The sequence below is a fragment of the Petromyzon marinus genome, chromosome 29 (assembly GCF_048934315.1).
Source record: "Petromyzon marinus isolate PM22_M1 ecotype Great Lakes invasive population chromosome 29, UKy_Petmar_22M1.pri1.0, whole genome shotgun sequence".
NCBI lineage: Eukaryota > Metazoa > Chordata > Hyperoartia > Petromyzontiformes > Petromyzontidae > Petromyzon > Petromyzon marinus.
Window position 1 is genome coordinate 12,369,967 of NC_133695.1, and position 19,377 is coordinate 12,389,343.

General features: G+C 49.1%; 2 protein-coding genes across 3 annotated transcripts; both read left to right on the forward strand.

Moving 5' to 3' along the window:
• Positions 1 to 3,649: 3,649 nt before the first annotated feature.
• LOC116947082 (protein S100-A1-like) lies at positions 3,650 to 5,015 on the forward strand. The gene is made up of 3 exons (XM_032962499.2): positions 3,650 to 3,743; positions 4,004 to 4,186; positions 4,777 to 5,015. The coding sequence occupies exons 2-3, from the start codon at positions 4,046 to 4,048 to the stop codon at positions 4,960 to 4,962; spliced, it is 327 nt and encodes a 108-aa protein (XP_032818390.1). The 5' UTR covers positions 3,650 to 3,743; positions 4,004 to 4,045; the 3' UTR covers positions 4,963 to 5,015.
• A 5,745-nt stretch (positions 5,016 to 10,760) lies between these two features.
• On the forward strand, positions 10,761 to 12,103 carry LOC116947145 (protein S100-A1-like). 2 transcript variants are annotated; one of them, XM_032962578.2, is made up of 3 exons: positions 10,761 to 10,863; positions 11,114 to 11,296; positions 11,865 to 12,103. In XM_032962578.2, exons 2-3 carry the CDS (start codon positions 11,156 to 11,158, stop codon positions 12,048 to 12,050), a joined length of 327 nt encoding a protein of 108 aa, XP_032818469.2. In that variant the 5' UTR covers positions 10,761 to 10,863; positions 11,114 to 11,155; the 3' UTR covers positions 12,051 to 12,103. The 2 variants fall into 2 exon arrangements, with proteins under 2 accessions (XP_032818469.2, XP_075926536.1); XM_076070421.1 differs by having other exon boundaries at positions 10,799 to 10,875.
• Positions 12,104 to 19,377: the final 7,274 nt, after the last annotated feature.

Below are 19,377 nucleotides of genomic sequence, written 5' to 3' on the forward strand. Positions count from 1 at the left end.
TGTGGGAATGTGGGCAGAAAACGGATGTCTGCTATATTAAAACCGAATTACTTTCATCCTGCAGGACAATACTTCACCTTAAATGGTTTAATTATTGAGCGATGGTTTCACGTGGTGTAACGCAAAAAAAACTAATGCAATTACGGAAATAATTGTTAAACTTATTTGACCTTTATGGTGGGGTCCCGAATAAACGGAAGAACATCGCAATTTATTTTTTGTGACTCCGTCCCACCGTGCACACAAACGCCGTGACCCACCTGGTGCAGATCATTCTGTTATGTCCAAGTGCAGCGAGGACGAATGCACAGGAGAAACTCTGCTTTGAAACTTTGATTAGCTCATCGTGTAGAGCTCGTCGAGAAGAATAGATTGCCGTATCGTTCGCATTCAACAGACATAAAATGACGTCGCAACGCAGTTCATGCGAGAGCCGGGGGCTTATGGGACCCCGGGATACAGCCATTAGGTTCATATATAAATTATTAACTTACATTTCGTACGTGTAGACTTACACATGACACAGCATATGATGCTGTACTGTAACTCTGATGTGGTCTAGGAAATGGTTCAATGCTGGGAGGCCATATGGCCAAATGACGAAAGTGTCATCCAAATATCTTTTCCACAGGGAAGGACGAAGGGTGGATGTCTGGATGGCGTTGTTATTAATCAGAGTAACATCCCGATTTCGGACAATCTGAAAACGGTACTAGCTAAAGGGAAAAATTTCGCTGTCACCCCTAAACATATACCAGTAGAGGATGTGATCTCTCAGGTCGATGTAGCCCTCAAAGGCATAGGACACATCCAAGCGGACGTTGCGAGAGCTGAAACCCATTAGCAACATTAGCAAAAACGAACGCTCTGAACTCGCGAATGAAAAAAAATGGATGATATAGTCATCCTCTCGGCCGACAAGGGAAAAGGTACTGTTATCATGGATAAAAACTCTTACGACAACAAAATCCAGGACCGAATCAATGATGGGAGTTACTCCAAAATTAAAAGTGATCCTACTAACAGCCTAACGACAAAAACCAAGAAGATCATCACTAGTTCGACTTCCCTAATCGAACCAACTAAACGTCCCTCCCTAAAACCCTCGGCTGCAAGACCTCCCAGATTCTATGGTCTTCCCAAGATCCATGAAGAAGGTACCCCACTACAGCCCATCGTGTCTACGATCAACTCTCCTACCTACAAGCTAGCCCGTGTTTTTATCGGATACTCTGCTTCCCTTCATTGGCAAGACCACATCAGCAGTACTTAACTCAACCCAATTGGTTTCTATGGTCAAGGACATTGTACTGTCTCCTGACGATATCCTCGTCAGCTTTGATGTGGTCTCTCTGTTAACCAAGGTCCCAGTGCCTGACACGATAACAATAATTGAAGACGTGGTCCCACATGGACTGAACTCTGATGTGCCTGCGCTGGTTAGGCACTGCCTCACAAACACTTACTTTACCTGGAATGGTACCTTCTACAAACAAAATGAGGGTACCCCTATGGGTTCCCCCTTGTCACCAGTGATAGCCAATGTTTTCATGGAGAAGTTTGAATCAGACGCCATCCAGACATCCACCCTTCGTCATTCCCTGTGAATGAGATATGTGGATGACACCTCCGTTATTTGGCCACATAGCTTCCCAGCATTGAACCATTTCCTAGACCACATCAATTCCAGACACCCATCCATCAAATTCACCATGGAAGGGGATTAAGATGGCAAGTTGCAATTCTTGGATGTTTTGTTTGAGAGAAGGCCTGATGGCTATTTGGAACATTCCGTTTACGGAAGGCCACCCACACAGATTCCTACTTGAAGCCTGATTCCCACCACCACCCGGCTCAAAAGAATTCCCTTATCAAAACACTATACCATAGGGCTCATTGCATTTCTGACCAACACCAGCTGGCCAGTGAATTAAAACATGTACATCTGGCCCTCAAGATGAACGGATACTCTGACCGTACTATTCGCCAAGCTGTTTCTCCCACCATACAGAAACAACCACCTGATACTCCGATCAAAACTCATCACGTTGCCATACATAGCAGGCCTTACCAAAAAGATTTCCAAAATCCTGAACAAACACAAGATCCAGCTCCGGTTCAATACAGTAGACAAAATCCGTGATCTGATCCCATCCGTAAAGGATGTCATTCCTGACTTACAGTACCCCGGTGTTTACAAATTGAGTTGTAGCTGCAGTAACTGCTATATCGGGGAGACGAAACGACATATTTATGACCGAATTCGCGAGCACAAATCAGATTTGAAACACGGCAGAACGATTTCTTCGGCCGTTGCTGATCATTGTTTCAACAAAGCGGGGTCTCATGATATTGTTTTCTCCCATACCAAAGTACTCTGCAAACCTCCCGGATACTACCAAAGATTTGTCCATGAAGCCATCCAGATATACAAACATAGACACGACTTCAACCGAGAGGATGGTTTTAAATTGAGCAATCATTGGAAAGATGTCATCAACCAAGTCAAACTTTAGCTGCCTTATAATTGTACAGCCATTTCCATTTCTTCCAGTGTGTTGTACTCGCTTTTGTGCAGTGCACCACCGCTTCCCCCGAACCCCCTGCAGCATAACAAAAGGCGGCTTCACTTAGCCCCTCCCCCCCACCCACATCTCTTCCTGGCTCCTCCCCCCCCTTAACCTGTATATAATCTCGGGTGTCTGAGAGCTCTTCACTTGATACAGCTATTTTGCTGTGACTGTTCCACCTGAAGACGGAAGCTTGTGTTTCCTCCGAAACGTCGTGATTTAATTTAGTTGTTTTCATTCATTTTATTTTACCTACGTGACTTTACCGAAAAAACAAAGAGTATGATTCCATCTATGCTCGGAACGGAACCAACACATCAGCCGTGGCAGACCACTGTTATAATTCAGTGGGCTCACGTGACATTGACTTCTCCAAGACAGAGGTTCTCTGCAAGCCATCCGGCTACCATTAGAGATTTGTTCATGAGGCTATCCACATATACAAACACAGAGACAATTTCAACCGAGAAGATGGATTCTGGCTTAGTAATCATTGGAAGGATGTGATAAACCATTTCGAGTCTTGATTGATTTTGTTCACGCTTCCGGTGACTTTCAGACCGCATTCCATTCTCCTGCTCTCCCCCCTCCTCCGTTCCGAGCATAGATGGACTTGTCCGTCTGAACAACCGCTAGCGGCTATCTGTGGTGCTAACACGAAGAAAAAACCACCACTATTTTCAAAATGTTCTTGCTGTGGTTTTCACACCTGATGATGATTGCTTGTGTTGCAATCGAAACGTCGTGATAATTGTATTGTTTTATATTTACTATTTTATTATTTGCCTTCTACGTGACTTTACCGAAACAACAAAGAATATGAATCCCTGCAGTCACGAAAGCTTTAAATCGAGATGGAGATTTAATTTAATTCGTCCCCGTGCAAACTCCTCCACTCCCTCCATCAAGCCCCGCTTGATGACAATGTTGGGGCCGCTTGGCACGCGCCTCCCAGTTAATTGTCTGTTGTTGCTGCTGCTGTGCTCTGGCATCACGGACTTCCCTTGCAAATTAGCCAAGAAACGAGATAAACGGGACCAATCAAAAACATCATCACTCAATCACACAATGAGAGCGAGCAAGTGTGAATGGTGACGTCACTGGTCGCCCTGCATAAAAGCCGCAACGGGAGGGGGCAACACTCGTCGTCAAAGCTGCAGACGTATTTTTCAGGTATTGCTTGCGGTGCTGTGTTGGGCAAGACGCCTTGTGTAGTGGGTTGCTCTGCAACGCGCGGGTGATACCTGGGTTCAATGAGAGCAGTGCGCAGCGCTGGTTGAGGTTTAGACCAGAAATTGTGTTTGTAACAAAGCTGGGCGCTACGTGATTTTATGTTCGGTCGTTTTGTGGTTCATCATAGTCTGGTGCATGGTGAGGTGCCGTGTGCATTGTCTTCACGTGATTGAAGACTGTCGCGCGTCTCGTCCTCGCAGATTCCTCTTGCGTACTGACTCGACCGTGCATCGCTTGCCAAGATGAGCGACCTCCATGCAGCCACCCTGAAGCTCCTTGCCACCTTCAATGAACTGGCCCACGACAGTGCTGTGAAAGATTGTCTGAAGAAGGAAACGTTCAGGAGCTTCCTAAAGGGGGATAAGGGCAAGAGTCTGATCCAGGTGAGACGTTGCTTTACTATTCCTATGGACCAGTCCCCTCTGTTTATCCCATTTGAGTCTCCGGTTGTATCCTATGAGGTTTTTGTACCATCGTCTCCATTCTTTTGTAGTAAAGGTTTCTGGTTTGGATCGCGTAAATATAAATATCCGTTAAACCCGACACGGCCAATTGGTAGGGTTTGTCACGTAAACCGTGCTGATTAACTTCTACTTTAGCACCGGTGTTGGGGAGAACTTGCAACTTGTACTAATGAGTACGCTATTTAGTTGATTTTACACTCTGCTTCATGAGGCGATGGCCAGAATTGTGCAGTGGTGTTTCGGTCTTAAAGAGATGGTGTCTGACTGTGGGCCTAATCGTGGGTGAATTAACGGGTAGGAAGTTAATGTAGTCTTATGTTCGAATGAACCTCCTTAATTCTGAGAATGCAGTACGTATTGTAGTTGGCTAATTCACAGATGATCAACATGGTTAAATGACCTCCATTTGACACGTAATTACACCGTGCTGTATCGCTTGCTGTAGATTTTGCCTGTCCTGCAGTCCAGGTCCAGTCTTTTCTAACTCTTGCTGCTGTGATTCCATTTAGAATCCCGTGGATGGGTTCGTGGTGAGCCGCATCCTGAGGGACCTTGGTGATGACAAAGATGGGAACGTCGACTTCCTCGAGTTCGTGATCACGATCACGGCCTTGAAATTCTGCTGCCACCCCAACTTCCGAGCGCACCACGAGCGGAATGGCAGGACCCACGCGCTGTGCGCATTCCAAGTGTAACGCGCCTGTTGCATGATACGGATACTATGAAATAAACCGTGTGATCACATCAACGTTGCGTGCTTGTGACCTTGATACTCTATAGAATCAAGTGCAGTGGTTATCCATGCAGTGTCCACGATGGACCGCTACCAGGATGAGTCTAGCGATATGGAACGTGCCAGGAATCCTTTTCCTGCTTGCAGTTCTGTGGTTTCATAACTAGAAGGATTAATACAGCTGTGACAGCCCCACGCGATGTTGAATAGGCTGCAATTTATTTTCATACCTCCGTTTACACTGAGCATTTGCGTGGAATGAAACTTTTGATTAGCACGTGATCCAGATTTCTTGCACATTCTTTCCCAGCCTTATCTAACATATCGACAGCTATGGTTTAAGCGATGTGGTGTCGATATTGTTAATACAAGTACAGTATTACGAAGATGGTTAACCATTCATACACCCCCCCCCCCCCCAACATTACCGTCAAATCGACGTTCTCACAACTGCACCATAACCGCAACACTATAAGGACAACCACCACCAAGGTGTGCTAACGAATGGGGCCTGAATACTGCCCGCTCCCCCAATTAGAACCGTTCCACGCATCTGAAGTTTGAGGGTGGATTGGTTGCTTGAGGTTGGGTGCACCTCACGGTTTTGGCACCTTTTGAAGTAAAAGTAACGTTTCGTGTCTTAGACGTTTCGGTTTACCCCAACAGTCCTCTTTGCTGTTAAGCATGTTTCCCTCGAACATATCAAGTATGAAATCGGGAAAGTGGTGGACATGCGAATTGTTTACAGATGACCTCCAAATGTTTGTGCATGGCCTTCACTTTATTGTGGGAATGTGGGCAGAAAACGGTTGTCTGCTTTATTCAAACCGAATTACTTTCATCCCGCAGGACAATACTTCACCTTAAATGGTTTAATTATTGAGCGATGGTTTCACGTGGTGTAACGCCAAAAAAAACTAATGCAATTACGGAAATAATTGTCAAAATTATTTGACCCTTATGGTGGGGTCCCGAATAAACGGAAGAACATCGCAATTAATTTTTTGGGACTGTCCCACCGCGCACACAAATGCTGTGACCCACCTGGTGCGGATCATTCTGATATGTTCAAGTGCAGCGAGGACGAATGCGCAGGAGAAACTCGGCTTTGAAACTTTGATTAGCGCATCGTGTAGAGCTCGTCGAGAAGAATAGATTGCCGTATCGTTCGCATTCAACAGATATAAAATGACGTCGCAACGCAGTTTATGCGAGAGCCGGGGGCTTATGGGACCCCGGGATCCAGCCATTAGGTTCATATATAAATTATGAACTTGCATTTCATACGTGTAGACTTACACATGACACAGCATATGTACTGTAACATATCTGTGTATGTGTTGCATAGTCAAGCTTTGGCCGAGTAACTCTGAAACTAACATTGTTTCCATTTATTCATGGTAAACCTTTAAGAATTCAAATAATTTGTCATTTGTTTTATACAATAACGCAACCAGTAGAAATAGTTGTACAATGTTTTGTTATTTAATGTTATGCTGATAAACTGCAACAAATGACGAAGAAAAAATATTTTTTATTAAGTGAAACAATTATTATGGTGGTTGGAGTTGAACTTACAACCACTTGACTGCTGCCGGTTTGTGGCGAGCGTTGAGTATTGCAGTCTGTGCTGATTGCAAGCACTGGGATATCTTATCACAGGTCAGGATTACTGTTATATATAAATCATTAACTTACGTGGAGACTTACAGATGACAGCGTATGATACTGTACTGTAACGTATCTGGGTATGTGTTGCATATTAAAGCTTTGGCAGAGTAACTCTGAAACTAACATTGCTCCCATGTATGCATGGTAACCATTGATGCATGCAAATAATTTTTAATTTGTTTTATACAATAACGCAAGCAGTATAAATAATTTTGAAAATTTGTTTTTTAAGTTATGCTGATTAACGCTGCAACAAAGAACGAAGTACATCAAATGATTGTTTATTAACTGGTTGTATTTGACCCAACAACCTCGTGACTGCCACCGGCTTGTGGAGAGGGTTGTAAAATATTTGTGAACTTAATGTAATTAAAAGTTAAATAGAGGGGTATTTAGGACTTGACGGTACTGAATGAAGCTACAGGCAAGCGACAACTTCTCACCCATAGCGAGTGAATTAATACTGATATAAGTGCACAACTTTATCTATACGTGATGAACGCTGCACTTTCCATCGTTTTCCTGCAGGGGGCGCTGCAAATCTACGCGCCCCCTGCATGAGCGACGAAGGCACAGGGACAGACGTTCGATCACGTTGGAAGCAATCTGCAGACGGCGGTCGTCTCGCATGGCCAGCTCTATGTCGCCTTATCTCGATCCCGCAATCCCAAGCAGGTGAAAGTCCGCATCGAACCGAACCCCTAGCCAGGCCATCTACTTAACGACGAGAGAAAATTCACACGAAATGTCCTTTTCAGCGAAGTCTTCCAGACGTAAAATGATATGAGCTTTTAATGAAAATTAAAATGATCTCATTTAAAACATAATACAATTCAAAGATGTTTCATTTTAAATCTTCAAAACGAAGCATCGGGTGCTTGTGTGAATGCGTCGTTCGTGCGCGATTATTTTTTTTTTACTTTCCTGGCCGATGGCCGAAAATGGTTGTGAGTGGCGCCAAAGGCCCCCCCGAACAACCCCTAGTTTGTAATAGAAGTATGATGCCACAGCAACGAAGCAGCTCTGCTGCTGCTGCTGCTCCCCTTTCGCAACCCCTCACACGAACGCATACACACACCCCCACGTAGGACCTCGTGGGAGGGTCCCTCGGCGCCTGGGTTTCACCTGAAAGTCCCCCTCGTTGGGAGATCTCACGGTTTCTCAGCGCTGGGGAATTAGCGGACCCTCCCCAGGTGATAATGGCACTGCGGCGCCGTGAATTAACTTAAAATTGTACGGCCATAGCAAGCCCACTAAGCAACCGCCGTGAGGATACACCCCGCACAGGGGAAGGGAGCCGAGCTTCCAGCGAGTAGTGGGGGCGCGGTAGTGGGGGCGGGGAGCAAGCGGGAAAAAGGGACAGTAGACTATGAAGCACGCAGGGAAGCGTCCGGATTGGTTGACAAGGCTCCCCAGCATAGCCGTGCAGAGGAGCACCATAGGGATTCTCTTCCAGTCAGCGATCGGGGCAGTCAACTTTCCATCCACTCGAGCGTCCGAGTGACACGTCACAGCGCAGCCAACGCCCGTCCCCAGTGGGAACTTCATGCGGTCTCGCTCATCCTGGACTCCCCGCGCGTCCGGGCAGAACCTTGAGTACGTGAGAGAGGAGAGAGGTAGCGTAGGGACCTACCGAGGGATTTAAATCAAATAGGGGAAACGCTGTTCGCTGGGTGATTCTGGCTCCGAGACAGGTAGTGGGTAATTACAGTCGCATCGGAAATAAATACTAGCATAAAATACCGGCGTGTGATTCTGGCTCCGAGACAGGTAGTGGGTAATTACAGTCGCATCGGAAATAAATACTAGCATAAAATACCGGCGTGTGGTTCCTGTGGGTGTGGAGAGAGCGTGGGGTGGTGTTGAGCACGCGCATAAGTGTGATGATCGGCGCGCATTCATTGATAAACGATCACGGACGTTCGGTGCAGGCGTGAGTAACGGATGAAATACGCAAGGCAGCTTCAATTCGATCGTTGTTGCGTTTGCGCCACACTAACCACGCGCGGTTGCGCAATGGATTGACGCGCAATGGATTGACGCGCGAGTGTCGTCGGTAATAGCTCGCCATTGTGCCCGAGTTTTGATCGCGAATCCCGTCGACGTTCCTCCGTCGTTATACCCAGGTTGTGCGCGCGAATCCCATCGACATTCCTTCATCATTGTCCGGTGTTTGAGTGCAGGGGCTTATTTACTCCGCACGTTTTATGCAGTAGGTTGTCGTGGCGACGTTCACCTTAAGGGTATCGGCGGGTGCGAAAATCAAGCACGTGGTGGTGGTGGTTGTTGTGGTGGTGGTTGTTGTGGTGGTGGTTTTTGGGGTGGTGGATATTGTGGTGATGGTTGTAGTGGTGGTTGTACTGCTAGTGGTGCTCGTGCTGCACCATGGCCGTGCATATTCGTACAGCTATTTTTAGCGCGTGCACGAGTGCGGGAAGCAGCGTGCACGGGCACGCACGTGCAGGGAGTCCCCTCCTAACATTTAGGGGAGTGTACGCGGGGAGTGTTTGGGTAACCCCAGGTGGCCGAGCGCCAGCCACGAGTCATGGCTCACAGGGAGGATGCGGAGGCAGCGAGGCCGAAGACTCGAGCGGCAGTGGCGTGGAGGGAGGAAGGGGAGGAGGGAGGGGGAGAGGAGACGGGGAGCAGCAGCCTTCACACGAGTGAGGAGTCGCGGGGCAGCAGCAACCAAAGAAGCCCTCCTACAAATTTGGTGGCTCCCGTAAAAGGCGTTAGACCCCCTTAATAAAAATGTTACCGACTAAAATATTATGCTGATAAATAGTGCTACAAATGACGAGCTAAATAAGATTGTTTATTCAGTGAAAAAAAATGACGGAGGTTGGATTTGAACCCACAGCCTCGTAACTGCCGCCCACTTGTGACGAGGGTTGAGTGTTGCATTCTGTGCCAATTGTGAGCCCTGGGCTGTCTTACCACACTACAGGATTACTGTTATATGAACCTTATGGCAGGACCCCGGGTCCTGAATAAACGGGTCAAAATCTGAATTGATTAATTTTTTTTTGGCGACTCCATCCCACCGTGCACATAAACCCGCGACTCACCTGGCGTGGATCATTCTGTTGTCATGTCGTCCAAGAGCTGCGAGGACGAATGCGCAGAAGAAACACAACTTTGAAACTTTGATTAGCTCATCGTATAGAGCTCGTCGAGAGGAATAGATTGCCGTAAATGACGTCGCAACCCAGTTTATGGGACACGCCATGAGGTTCATTTGAGGTTCATTATTATATTTATTGAAAACGTTTTCCTAGCGAAGGCAGGCTTTATGAACTAGTGATATAAAACCCTTTGCCAAGCTAAATATCAATCCGGGCTCTGTTTGTTCTTTCGTCAGCCACGCGGGGGCAACACGAGTCTTGCCGCCTGTGACGTCATCCCAGCGTCTCATGGGAAACGCGTGCCAACTCCACCAATCACGATCACGCGGCCCTCAATTATGGTCGTTCGTAGTTCTAATAGGGGCACGTGTTCTTGTCGTTTAACACATTTTGTCGCAGTCCACATTGTCATCAATTATCCGTTTTAATAATCTCAGTTCATATCACCTACTCTGATATACAGGAGGTGGCAAAATGTTGGTCATTCTACTGCAGTCAAAGCATAATGATAAAATACCTGTGGTGTACCTATTTACAATGCCGGGTGGGCATTCGTTCAACTGCCGCTCGGGGAGATCGAACCCGAAAACCTCTGCATTACACATCCAGTGAGCAAACCTTGACACCACGGCAGATCCACGTACATGTGGACATATCAGTCAAATCCTAAAGTGAAAACGCGGACATCTCATTTGCGTACAATTATTACAGCACGGGTTGTGGTGTCGGCTGCGAGTGGCGATGTAGATTTAATTTAATTCGTCCCCGTGCAAACTCCTCCACTGCCTCCATCAAGTGCCCGCTTGATGACAATGTTGGGGCCGCTTGGCACGCGCCTCCCAGTTCATTGTCTGTTGATGTTCTTGCTTCTGCTGTGCTCTGGCATCACGGACTTCCCTTGTAAATTAGCCGGGAAACGAGATAAACGGGACCAATCAAAAATATCATCACTCAATCGCACAATGAGAGCGAGCAGGTGTGAGTGGTGACGTCACTGGCCGCCCTGCATAAAAGCCGCAACGGGTGACAGCAGCTGTCGTCGTTAAAGCGGCAGACGTCTGTTGCAGGTATTGTTTGCGGTGCGTTGTTGGGCAAGATGCTCTGCAACGCGCGGGTGATACCTGGGTTCGTTAAGAGCGGTGCGCAGCGCTGGTTGAGGTTTAGACCAGAAATTGTGTTTCTAACAAAGCTGGAGGAGTACGTGATTGATGTTCTGTCTCGTTGTAGTTCATCATAGTCTGGTGCATAGTGATGTGCCGTGTGCATTGTCTTCACGTGATTGAAGACTGTCTCGTTGTGTCTGTCGTGTCCTCGCAGATTCCTCTTGCGTACTGACTCGACCGTGCATAGCTTGCCAAGATGAGCGACCTCCATGCAGCCACCCTGAAGCTCCTGGCCACCTTCAATGAACTCGCCTGCGACAGTGCTGTGAAAGATTGTCTGAAGAAGGAAACGTTCAGGAGCTTCCTAAAGGGGGATAAGGGCAAGAGTCTGATCCAGGTGAGACGTTGCTTTACTATTCCTATGGACCAGTCCCCTCTGTTCATCCCATTTGAGTCTCCGGTTCTATCCTAAAGCTTGCACCCTCATCTCCCTTCTGTAATAATAAAAGTTTCTGGTTAGGATCACGTCAAGATAAATGTCCGTTAAACTCGTAAACCGTGCTGATTAGCTGCTACTTCAGCACACCGGTGTGTTGGAGAGAACTTGCAACTTGTACTATTGAGTACGCCATTTAGCTTATTTTTGCAATCGGCTTCATGAGGCGATGGCCAGAATTGTGCAGTGGTGTTTCGATCTTAAAGAGATGGTGTCTGACTGGGTAAATCGGGGGTGAATTAACGGGTAGGAGGTGACTTTAGTCTTCCATGTTCGAATGGCCCTTATTAATTCTGAGACATGCAGTACGTATACTTGTGGTTGGCTTATTCAGAGTTAATCAACATGGTTGAATGACCTCCATTTGGCACGTAATTACACCGTGCTGTATCGCTTGCTGTAGATTTTGCCCTTGTTCCGCAGTCCAGGTCCAGTCTTTTCTAACTCCTGCTGCTGTGATTCCATTTAGAACCCCGTGGATGGGTTCGTGGTGAGCCGCATCCTGAGGGACCTTGGTGATGACAAAAATGGGGACGTCGACTTCCTCGAGTTCGTGATCACGATCGCGGCCTTGAAATTCTGCTGCCACCCCAACTTCCGAGCGCACCACGAGCGGAATGGCAGGACCCACGCGCTGCGCGCATTCCAAGTGTAACGCGCCTGTTGCATGATACGGATACTATGAAATAAACCGTGTGATCACATCAACGTGGCGTGCGTGTGACCTTGATACTCTAGGTATAGAATCAAGTGCAGTGGTTATCCATGCAGTGTCCACGATGGACAGCTACCAGGATGAGTCTAGCGATATGGAACGTGCCAGGAATCCTTTTCCTGCTTGCAGTTCTGGTTTCTCAACTGGCAGGATTATTACAGCTGTGCCTTACCAAGATGGTTATCCCTTTAACCCCCCCGCCCCAACACCGCGATCTAAAGCCACTGTTTCCCATGACTGCACCATATCCGCAACACGAAAGAGACGACCACTATCAAGGTGTGCTAACGAATGTGGCCTGAATGCTGCCTGCCCCTAATTAGAACCGTTTCAAGTATCTGAAATGTGGGGGTGGTTGCATTAGATTGGTTGCACTTCACGGTTTTGGCACATTTGAAGTAAAAATAGGTTCGTGTCTTAGACGTTTCGGTTTACCCCAAAAGTCCTGTTTGGTGTTGAGCTTGTTTCCCTCAAACATGTCAAGTATGAGAGTGATGGACACGTGCGAATTGTTTACAGATGGCTTCCAAAACATGTTTGTGCATGGCCTTCACTTTATTGTGGGAATGTGGGCAAAAAACGGATGTCTGCTTTATTCAAACCGATTTCCCTTTCATCCCGCAGGACAATACTTCACCTTAAACCTTTAATTATTGAGCAATAGTTTCACGTGGTGTAACGCCAAAAAAACGAATTGCAATGAAGGAAAAATTGTCAAACTTATGACCCTTATGGCGGGGTCCCGAATAAACGGAAGAACATCGCAATTTATTAATTGTTTGCGACTCCGTCCCACTGCGCACATAAACGCCGTGACCCACCTGGCGCGGATCATTCTGTTATGTCCAAGCGCAGCAAGGACGAATGCGCAGGAGAAACCCAGCTTTGCAAGTTTGATTAGTGCATCGTGTAGAGCTCGAGAGAGACAAATTGCTGTATCGTTCTCCTTCAACAGACATAAAATGACGTCGCAACGCAGTTAATGCGAGAGCCGGGGACTTATGGGACCCTGGGGTCCCGACGTAATGTTCATATATAAATTATTAACTTACATTTCATACGTGGAGAGTCACACATGACAGCATATGATACTGTACTGTAACATATCTGTGTATGTGTAGTGCCGTGAATTCACTCGGACGACAACCGTCTCTTTTTCTGCCGTCACTTTTATTCCATCGTTCCGTACGCACAGTAATTCTCTCCGTGCTCCGCCACCTCGGACACTCCGATTTACTTCAGCATCGTCCGTGCATCCCCTTCCACACACAGTGGTTCTTCGCCTATCTCTTCACACACAGTGTCTTCCCTTCCACACACAGTGGTTCGTCTTCTATCTCCTCACACACAGTATCGCCGCTATCTCTTCACACGCAGTGACTTCCATCTATTCACACAGTGACTCTATCTATCTCCGCTAACGCTGACTCTCCCTATCGCTATTTACTGTCTTTGGGGTCCGGCTCTCTATCTATTCTTCCCTAACATTTCCAGCTGTCTTCTTCGTATCTCTTCACCTCTCGCCAACAACTGCCCAGCAACAACTCCCCAGCAGCAACTCCCCTCCGTTCAAACCATCTCGCGTTTTATTTTTTCTCGCATTAGCCTTAATTAATTGCCACGTGGCTCGCTGGCCGTCTCCCGCCAGCCCGCACCTGTCTCCATCAGACATCCAGACGCCACCACTTAACGCTAACAGCCTCTCGACCAATCACAGCCCTCGTGCCACGACTCCCTTAATTACTTCGGGTTGTTTACGCCGTCCGCGACTCGACCACCTGTTCGACCTCGTGTGACCCGTTCTCCTTGTCTGTCTGTATGTACTGTATATGGCCAATTCCTATGCGTATTATTTACTCCACTACATCACCTCCCCCGTGATGAAAGAACCTAGCCGTCCCCGGCTACGATATACTCGAATTGGAGTAGTGGAGTGAAGCGGACTGAACGATGACAACATATATACATAACGCATTTGCAATATACAACCATTTTGTACAATCACGCAACGACACGCACACAACACCTTTATACAGAATTCCCAACCCCCAAAGTCAATGTATTGTATTCCTCCTGGAACGGGTTCCCGCTGCCGGTCCATCTCCCCTGCACGGGATACCCTGCGGTAAGGGAGGGCCTCGCTCGTCTTGCCAATGAACCCTGCGCCCATCTCTGTCCCAGCGACACTCAGCTGGTGGGGCTGTCCGTCGTTCCCGGTCGGGACGGCCATTGGTCCGGATCTGTGGCCGTTCAATCGGCGTCCGGTCGGTAACCCTGCCCAAAAAGGGCGATCCTGCAGGCACACGGGGAGCAGATTTCAGGGACACGCACACTTGTGACCTCCCCACAGGTTCGTCGGACACATCCAATACAGGCCGCTCTCGGATGGGGGATGACGCATCAGATGGTAACACAAATTTCTTCAGGCGTGACGGGTGAACAAACCATGTCCGACGACCGAATTTTATTCGCACACTCTGATCCCGTAAAACCTCCACAATATCAACGGGCCCCTGCCAGGGGCGGTGAAATTTCGGGGATGTTTCCACCAGCACCATGGGGCAGTGCAACCAGGCTTTATCTCCAACACTCGACGGTTCTCGTGGCCGCTGCCTGCCGAACAATCTTTCGTTAGCGGCTTGTCGTCGTGCCGTATTTTGCAATGCAGCCTCTCGGGCTTCCCTTAGACGGTTCAAAACCACCTGCATCGGAGCAGGCACCGTCGTAGATTTCTCCCGTTTTCGAATTTCCAATTTCACAATAGCCGGCGCTTCCGGTTCCCGTCCATACATCAGAAAAAATGGCGAGTACCCCGTTGAGGCATGCGGGGCCAATCTATACGCGGCCAACGTCGCTGCAATATGCAGATCCCAATCATTTTGAGCGGTGTTTACTTGGTGACAAAGTATGGACGTCAGCGTCCTATGCAGCCGCTCGACCATCCCGTCAGACTGCGGGTGGTATGGGGACGTCTGAATCTTTTTGGTCTCCAGCGAGTCACACACGTCCTTAATCAATTTCGATGAAAAATTTCTGCCTTGGTCAGTAAGCAAATGTTCCGGGGCCCCCTTATCTAATTCGTATCCTTTCAAGAAAGCCTCAGCGATCGACGTCGCTGACTGGTCTACTAGCGGCCATGCCATCGGCCAACGAGTTAAGTATTCCACCCCGATGAGCAAATATCTGTGCCCTCGGAGGGTGACGGGAAACGGACCCAAAATATCCAGTGCCACAATTTCGTTCACTCTCGAAACTTGAATCGATTGCAAAGGGACACGATATGGCCATGCCGGCGCTTTCCTCCGTGCACATTCCTGGCACGCTTTTACATGCTGTTTCACATCGTTAAACATTCCCGGCCAGTAAAATTCACTCCCCACCGTCAACGCGGTCTTCTTTTCCCCCAGATGCAGCAATTTCTCATGTACCTCGTTAATCAGTTTCCCCCGCAACACCTTCGGGACAACAATACAAAATTTTCGTGCTTCCACATCCCAGCGAACAAGCAACCACTCCATTAACATCAAAAATGGGCGATCCTCCGATCCCCTTGAACGAGAGGCACGCAGCCTCATCCTGGTCAGCGAGGAATCTTCCACCTGCAGTTGCTTCCACTGCTTCAATGACAACCCCAACAGTCCAATTTCTGCTCCAGGGACTATCCCTGGCACTCCCGAACCCGCTGCAGCGACCATTTGCGGAACCTCCTGCAGCGGCGGGCCGCAACGCAGCGAGCCCTCTTTGCACCGACACGTCTCAGCCGGTCGCGGCAACCTCGACAAAGCATCCGCGTTTACATGGTGCGTCCCTTTCCTATGCTGGATCGTGTAAGAGTACTCCTGGAGGGTCTCAATCCAGCGAGCCATTTGCCCCGATGGCTGATCCATGCACAGCGAATACTGTAGCGCCGCGTGATCAGTGCGGATCAAAAATTCCCTGCCGTATAGATACGGTCGGTACTGGCGCACAAAATGGACAATCGCCAATAATTCCCTACGCGTCACACAGTATTTTTGCTCCGCCGGCGATAACACCCGGCTGCCATATGCCACCACTCTCTCGGCGCCATCAACCATTTGTGACAAAACCGCGCCTATGCCCGTATCACAGGCATCCGTGTCAAGTATAAATTGCTTCGTAAAATCTGGGTATCCCAACGGCGGTGCGTCCGCCAGTGCGGCCCGCAACGCTTCAAACAATTTTTGTTCAGCAATCCCCCATTGAAACTTTACACCTTTCCCGGTCAGCGTATGCAATGGTCGAGCAATCGTGGCAAAATCCTTAACGAACCGCCGATAATACGACGCAAAGCCCACAAAGCTACGCACTTCCCCTGCTGTTTTCGGCACTGGCCATGTACGCACACAACTCGTCTTTTCCGGATCAGTGGCCACTCCTGACGCACTAACGACGTGCCCCAAATACTTCACCGATGTTCTCAACAATTGGCACTTCTGTGGTTTAAATTTCAATCCAGCGCGCCGCACTCTGCCAAAAACGGCGCGCAGCCGTTGCAAATGTTCATCGAAATTCCTACTGAAAAAATCACATCATCTAAATATATCAAGCATGACTCCCACTGCAGGCCGGACAACACGAGTTCCATTAATCGCTGGAAGGTCACCGGCGCTGAGTGGAGTCCCATCGGGAGCACGTTAAATTGATACAATCCTTGTGGTGTCCGAAATGCCGTTTAAGGTCTTGACTTTTTATCCAGGGGCAATTGCCAAAAGCCCGACAACAAATCGAGGGTCGAAAAGATTCTGGCGCCGGACAGGGCGTCCAGCGAATCATCAATTCGTGGAAGCGGGTACGCTTCCGCCACCGAAACTTATTCAATTTCCGATAGTCAACACAAAATCGCATGGTTCCGTCACGTTTTTTAACGAGGGCAATAGGGGCTCCCCACGGGCTGGACGATGGGGCGATAATATCCTGTTCTAGCATTTCATCAACAGATCGCCAAATACATTCTTTCTCAAGAGGACCTACACAATGCGAATTTAACCTGATCGGGGGTGCGTTCCCTGTGTCAATACGATGCTGCAACAACGTCGTTCGACCCACGTCGTATTTCCCTGAATTGAACACATCCTTAAATTCCACTAGCAACGCATGCAGACTTCACCGTTGCACAGGCGATAACTCTGGGTTTTGTTCGTAAAGATCCCTTAACCATTCCGGATCGTCCTCCTCCCTTGACAACATTTCATCCTGCCCCGTAGCAAAACATGTTTTTGTTTCTGGCCCCTGTGCACCCGTTGCGTGCGCCAACGTAGTGCCCCCTTGAATAACAACCTCTTCGTGCCCCGCGTTTACAATTTGAATGAAGGGATCACAATAAGTTGGTATTATGGTCAAAGCTCCTACCACGGTGGGCATTCTCGACACAGCATTTGAGGGTGTCAACAGCACTCCCTCCTGTAGCTCATCCCAAGGCAATTCCTTCTTTAACCGTAGCGGTACCAATATTTGCGATGCAGGCGGGACGCGCACGGTGCGGCTCACCACGGCCTGCACCACAGCGTTCGCCGCCGCAAATTTCGAAGGCGTCCCCAAAAATTTCATACATTTCCCCGACGGTAATTCCAAACAACCTTTTTCCACTGAAATCTTAATTGGCATCTTTTGCAAAAAAATCCGTGCCCAACAAACACGGTACCGCCAAGGCCGTTGAAACCAAAACACTTCCTGTCACAATAACCTCCCCAATTTGAATTGTCGCAACCATGCAGCCCATAATGCCCAAACTACCCCCGTTTGCCGCTACACATGGCCCTTCCACTGGCGCTAACGATCCAGGCGACGTCGGCAGCGACCGAAAAGTTTGCAACGAAATGAGAGTTGCCGACGCCCCGGTATCCACAATAACCCGTACCATAACACCTTGAATACATGCCATCACATCCGACGATCCCGGCGCGGCCCCCAACACACGATGTACCAACGCGCCCCACATATCCCGGCCATGCGTACTATTCGAACCCGATGAATACGGTTGAGATGACGCGGATGAGTGATGTGGATAGGGCGGCCGTGTATTGAATGCATCTCAACTCACCCGGGATCCTTGGTCTTGGGGGAACCGCCCACCGTAGTTGTTCGGCGCCCACGGAGGACCACCTCTTCGTCTCCAGCAGTCACGGGCGAGATGACTGACCCCTCCGCCCGCACTCGTAGCATGTCCGATGCACGCCGTCTCCATATGCCCCGGGACGACGCCGTCGGTCTCCGGTCGACACTCCGGCCGCCGCTGCCATCGACGGCGCCTCGTCCACCACCACCGCCACCGTGCTCGCAGCCCCGGCAGGGGTCGTCAGCGCGGCTGCTCTACCGCCGCCGCTGGTTCGTCTCGTATATCAAGGTTGACTTGTATGTTCCTGGCGATCAGCAACGATGACATGTCGTCGTCATCATCCTTGTCCGGGAGCAACAAGATGACTTTCAGTTCCTTCGCCAGCTGTAACATCTTCTCTTGCAGCAGGGAGTCCCAGCCCTCCTCGTCCATCGCCGGGTACACAACCTGGGCGAGGGCCAGCAAGGCGCTGCGAAATGCCAGGGGGGACTCCGTGGCCTCCCGTTTCCTCTGTTGAAATCGACGTTTGGCGACCGACTGCGGCTCGTAGACCTTCCTCATTGCCGCAATAGCACCGTCCAATGTTTTTCTGACAGCGGCAGGGAGTCCGTTAAAAGTCGCCAAGGAGTCATCATCCAATGCCATCGGCAGTGCTCGTAACGCGTCACTCTCCGTCCACTTCAGGGACTCATAAGCCGCCCGGAATCTTCGTATGAATGCCGTCCAATCTCCCACTTTGGCCTCAAATTGTTGTACGTGTAGCCGTCGTGGCGGTCCCTCCGACTGGTCGTCTTCGTCGTCAGAATCTTCCAACCGCTCCGGCCGAGCGGCAACCTCTGGCGGTGGACCCGGTACGGGTAGTTGAATGCGGTTCTCCGTCAAGAAGTTCTGGAATTCCTCCGACAACTTCTCCATTCTGGCCTCCCACTGGGTCATGAGGACTCGCCAATCCTCTGGGGATCCCGGGCCTTCAGCACCACCCGAACCGCTGTCACCGTCCGGAGTACTGCCGGCCATCTGGCCGGGCTGCAAATCGTCGTTGTCGCTGTCGCCGCCGAGTCCACTGGCACATTTCTTTTCTTTGCCGCTTTCCTTGACATCGTGGCGTGTTCCGTACTTTTTCTGACACCAAATGTAGTGCCGTGAATTCACTCGGACAACAACCGTCTCTTTTTCCGCCGTCACTTTTAT

What these genes read in the sequence shown, in the direction of transcription:
- LOC116947082 (XM_032962499.2), top strand. Translation starts at nt 4,046, where the DNA reads ATGAGCGACCTCCATGCAGCCACCCTGAAGCTCCTTGCCACCTTCAAT. An exon ending in AGGGCAAGAGTCTGATCCAG is followed by an intron (nt 4,187 to 4,776) that starts GTGAGACGTTGC and finishes GATTCCATTTAG; the next exon opens with AATCCCGTGGATGGGTTCGT.
- LOC116947145 (XM_032962578.2), top strand. Translation starts at nt 11,156, where the DNA reads ATGAGCGACCTCCATGCAGCCACCCTGAAGCTCCTGGCCACCTTCAAT. An exon ending in AGGGCAAGAGTCTGATCCAG is followed by an intron (nt 11,297 to 11,864) that starts GTGAGACGTTGC and finishes GATTCCATTTAG; the next exon opens with AACCCCGTGGATGGGTTCGT.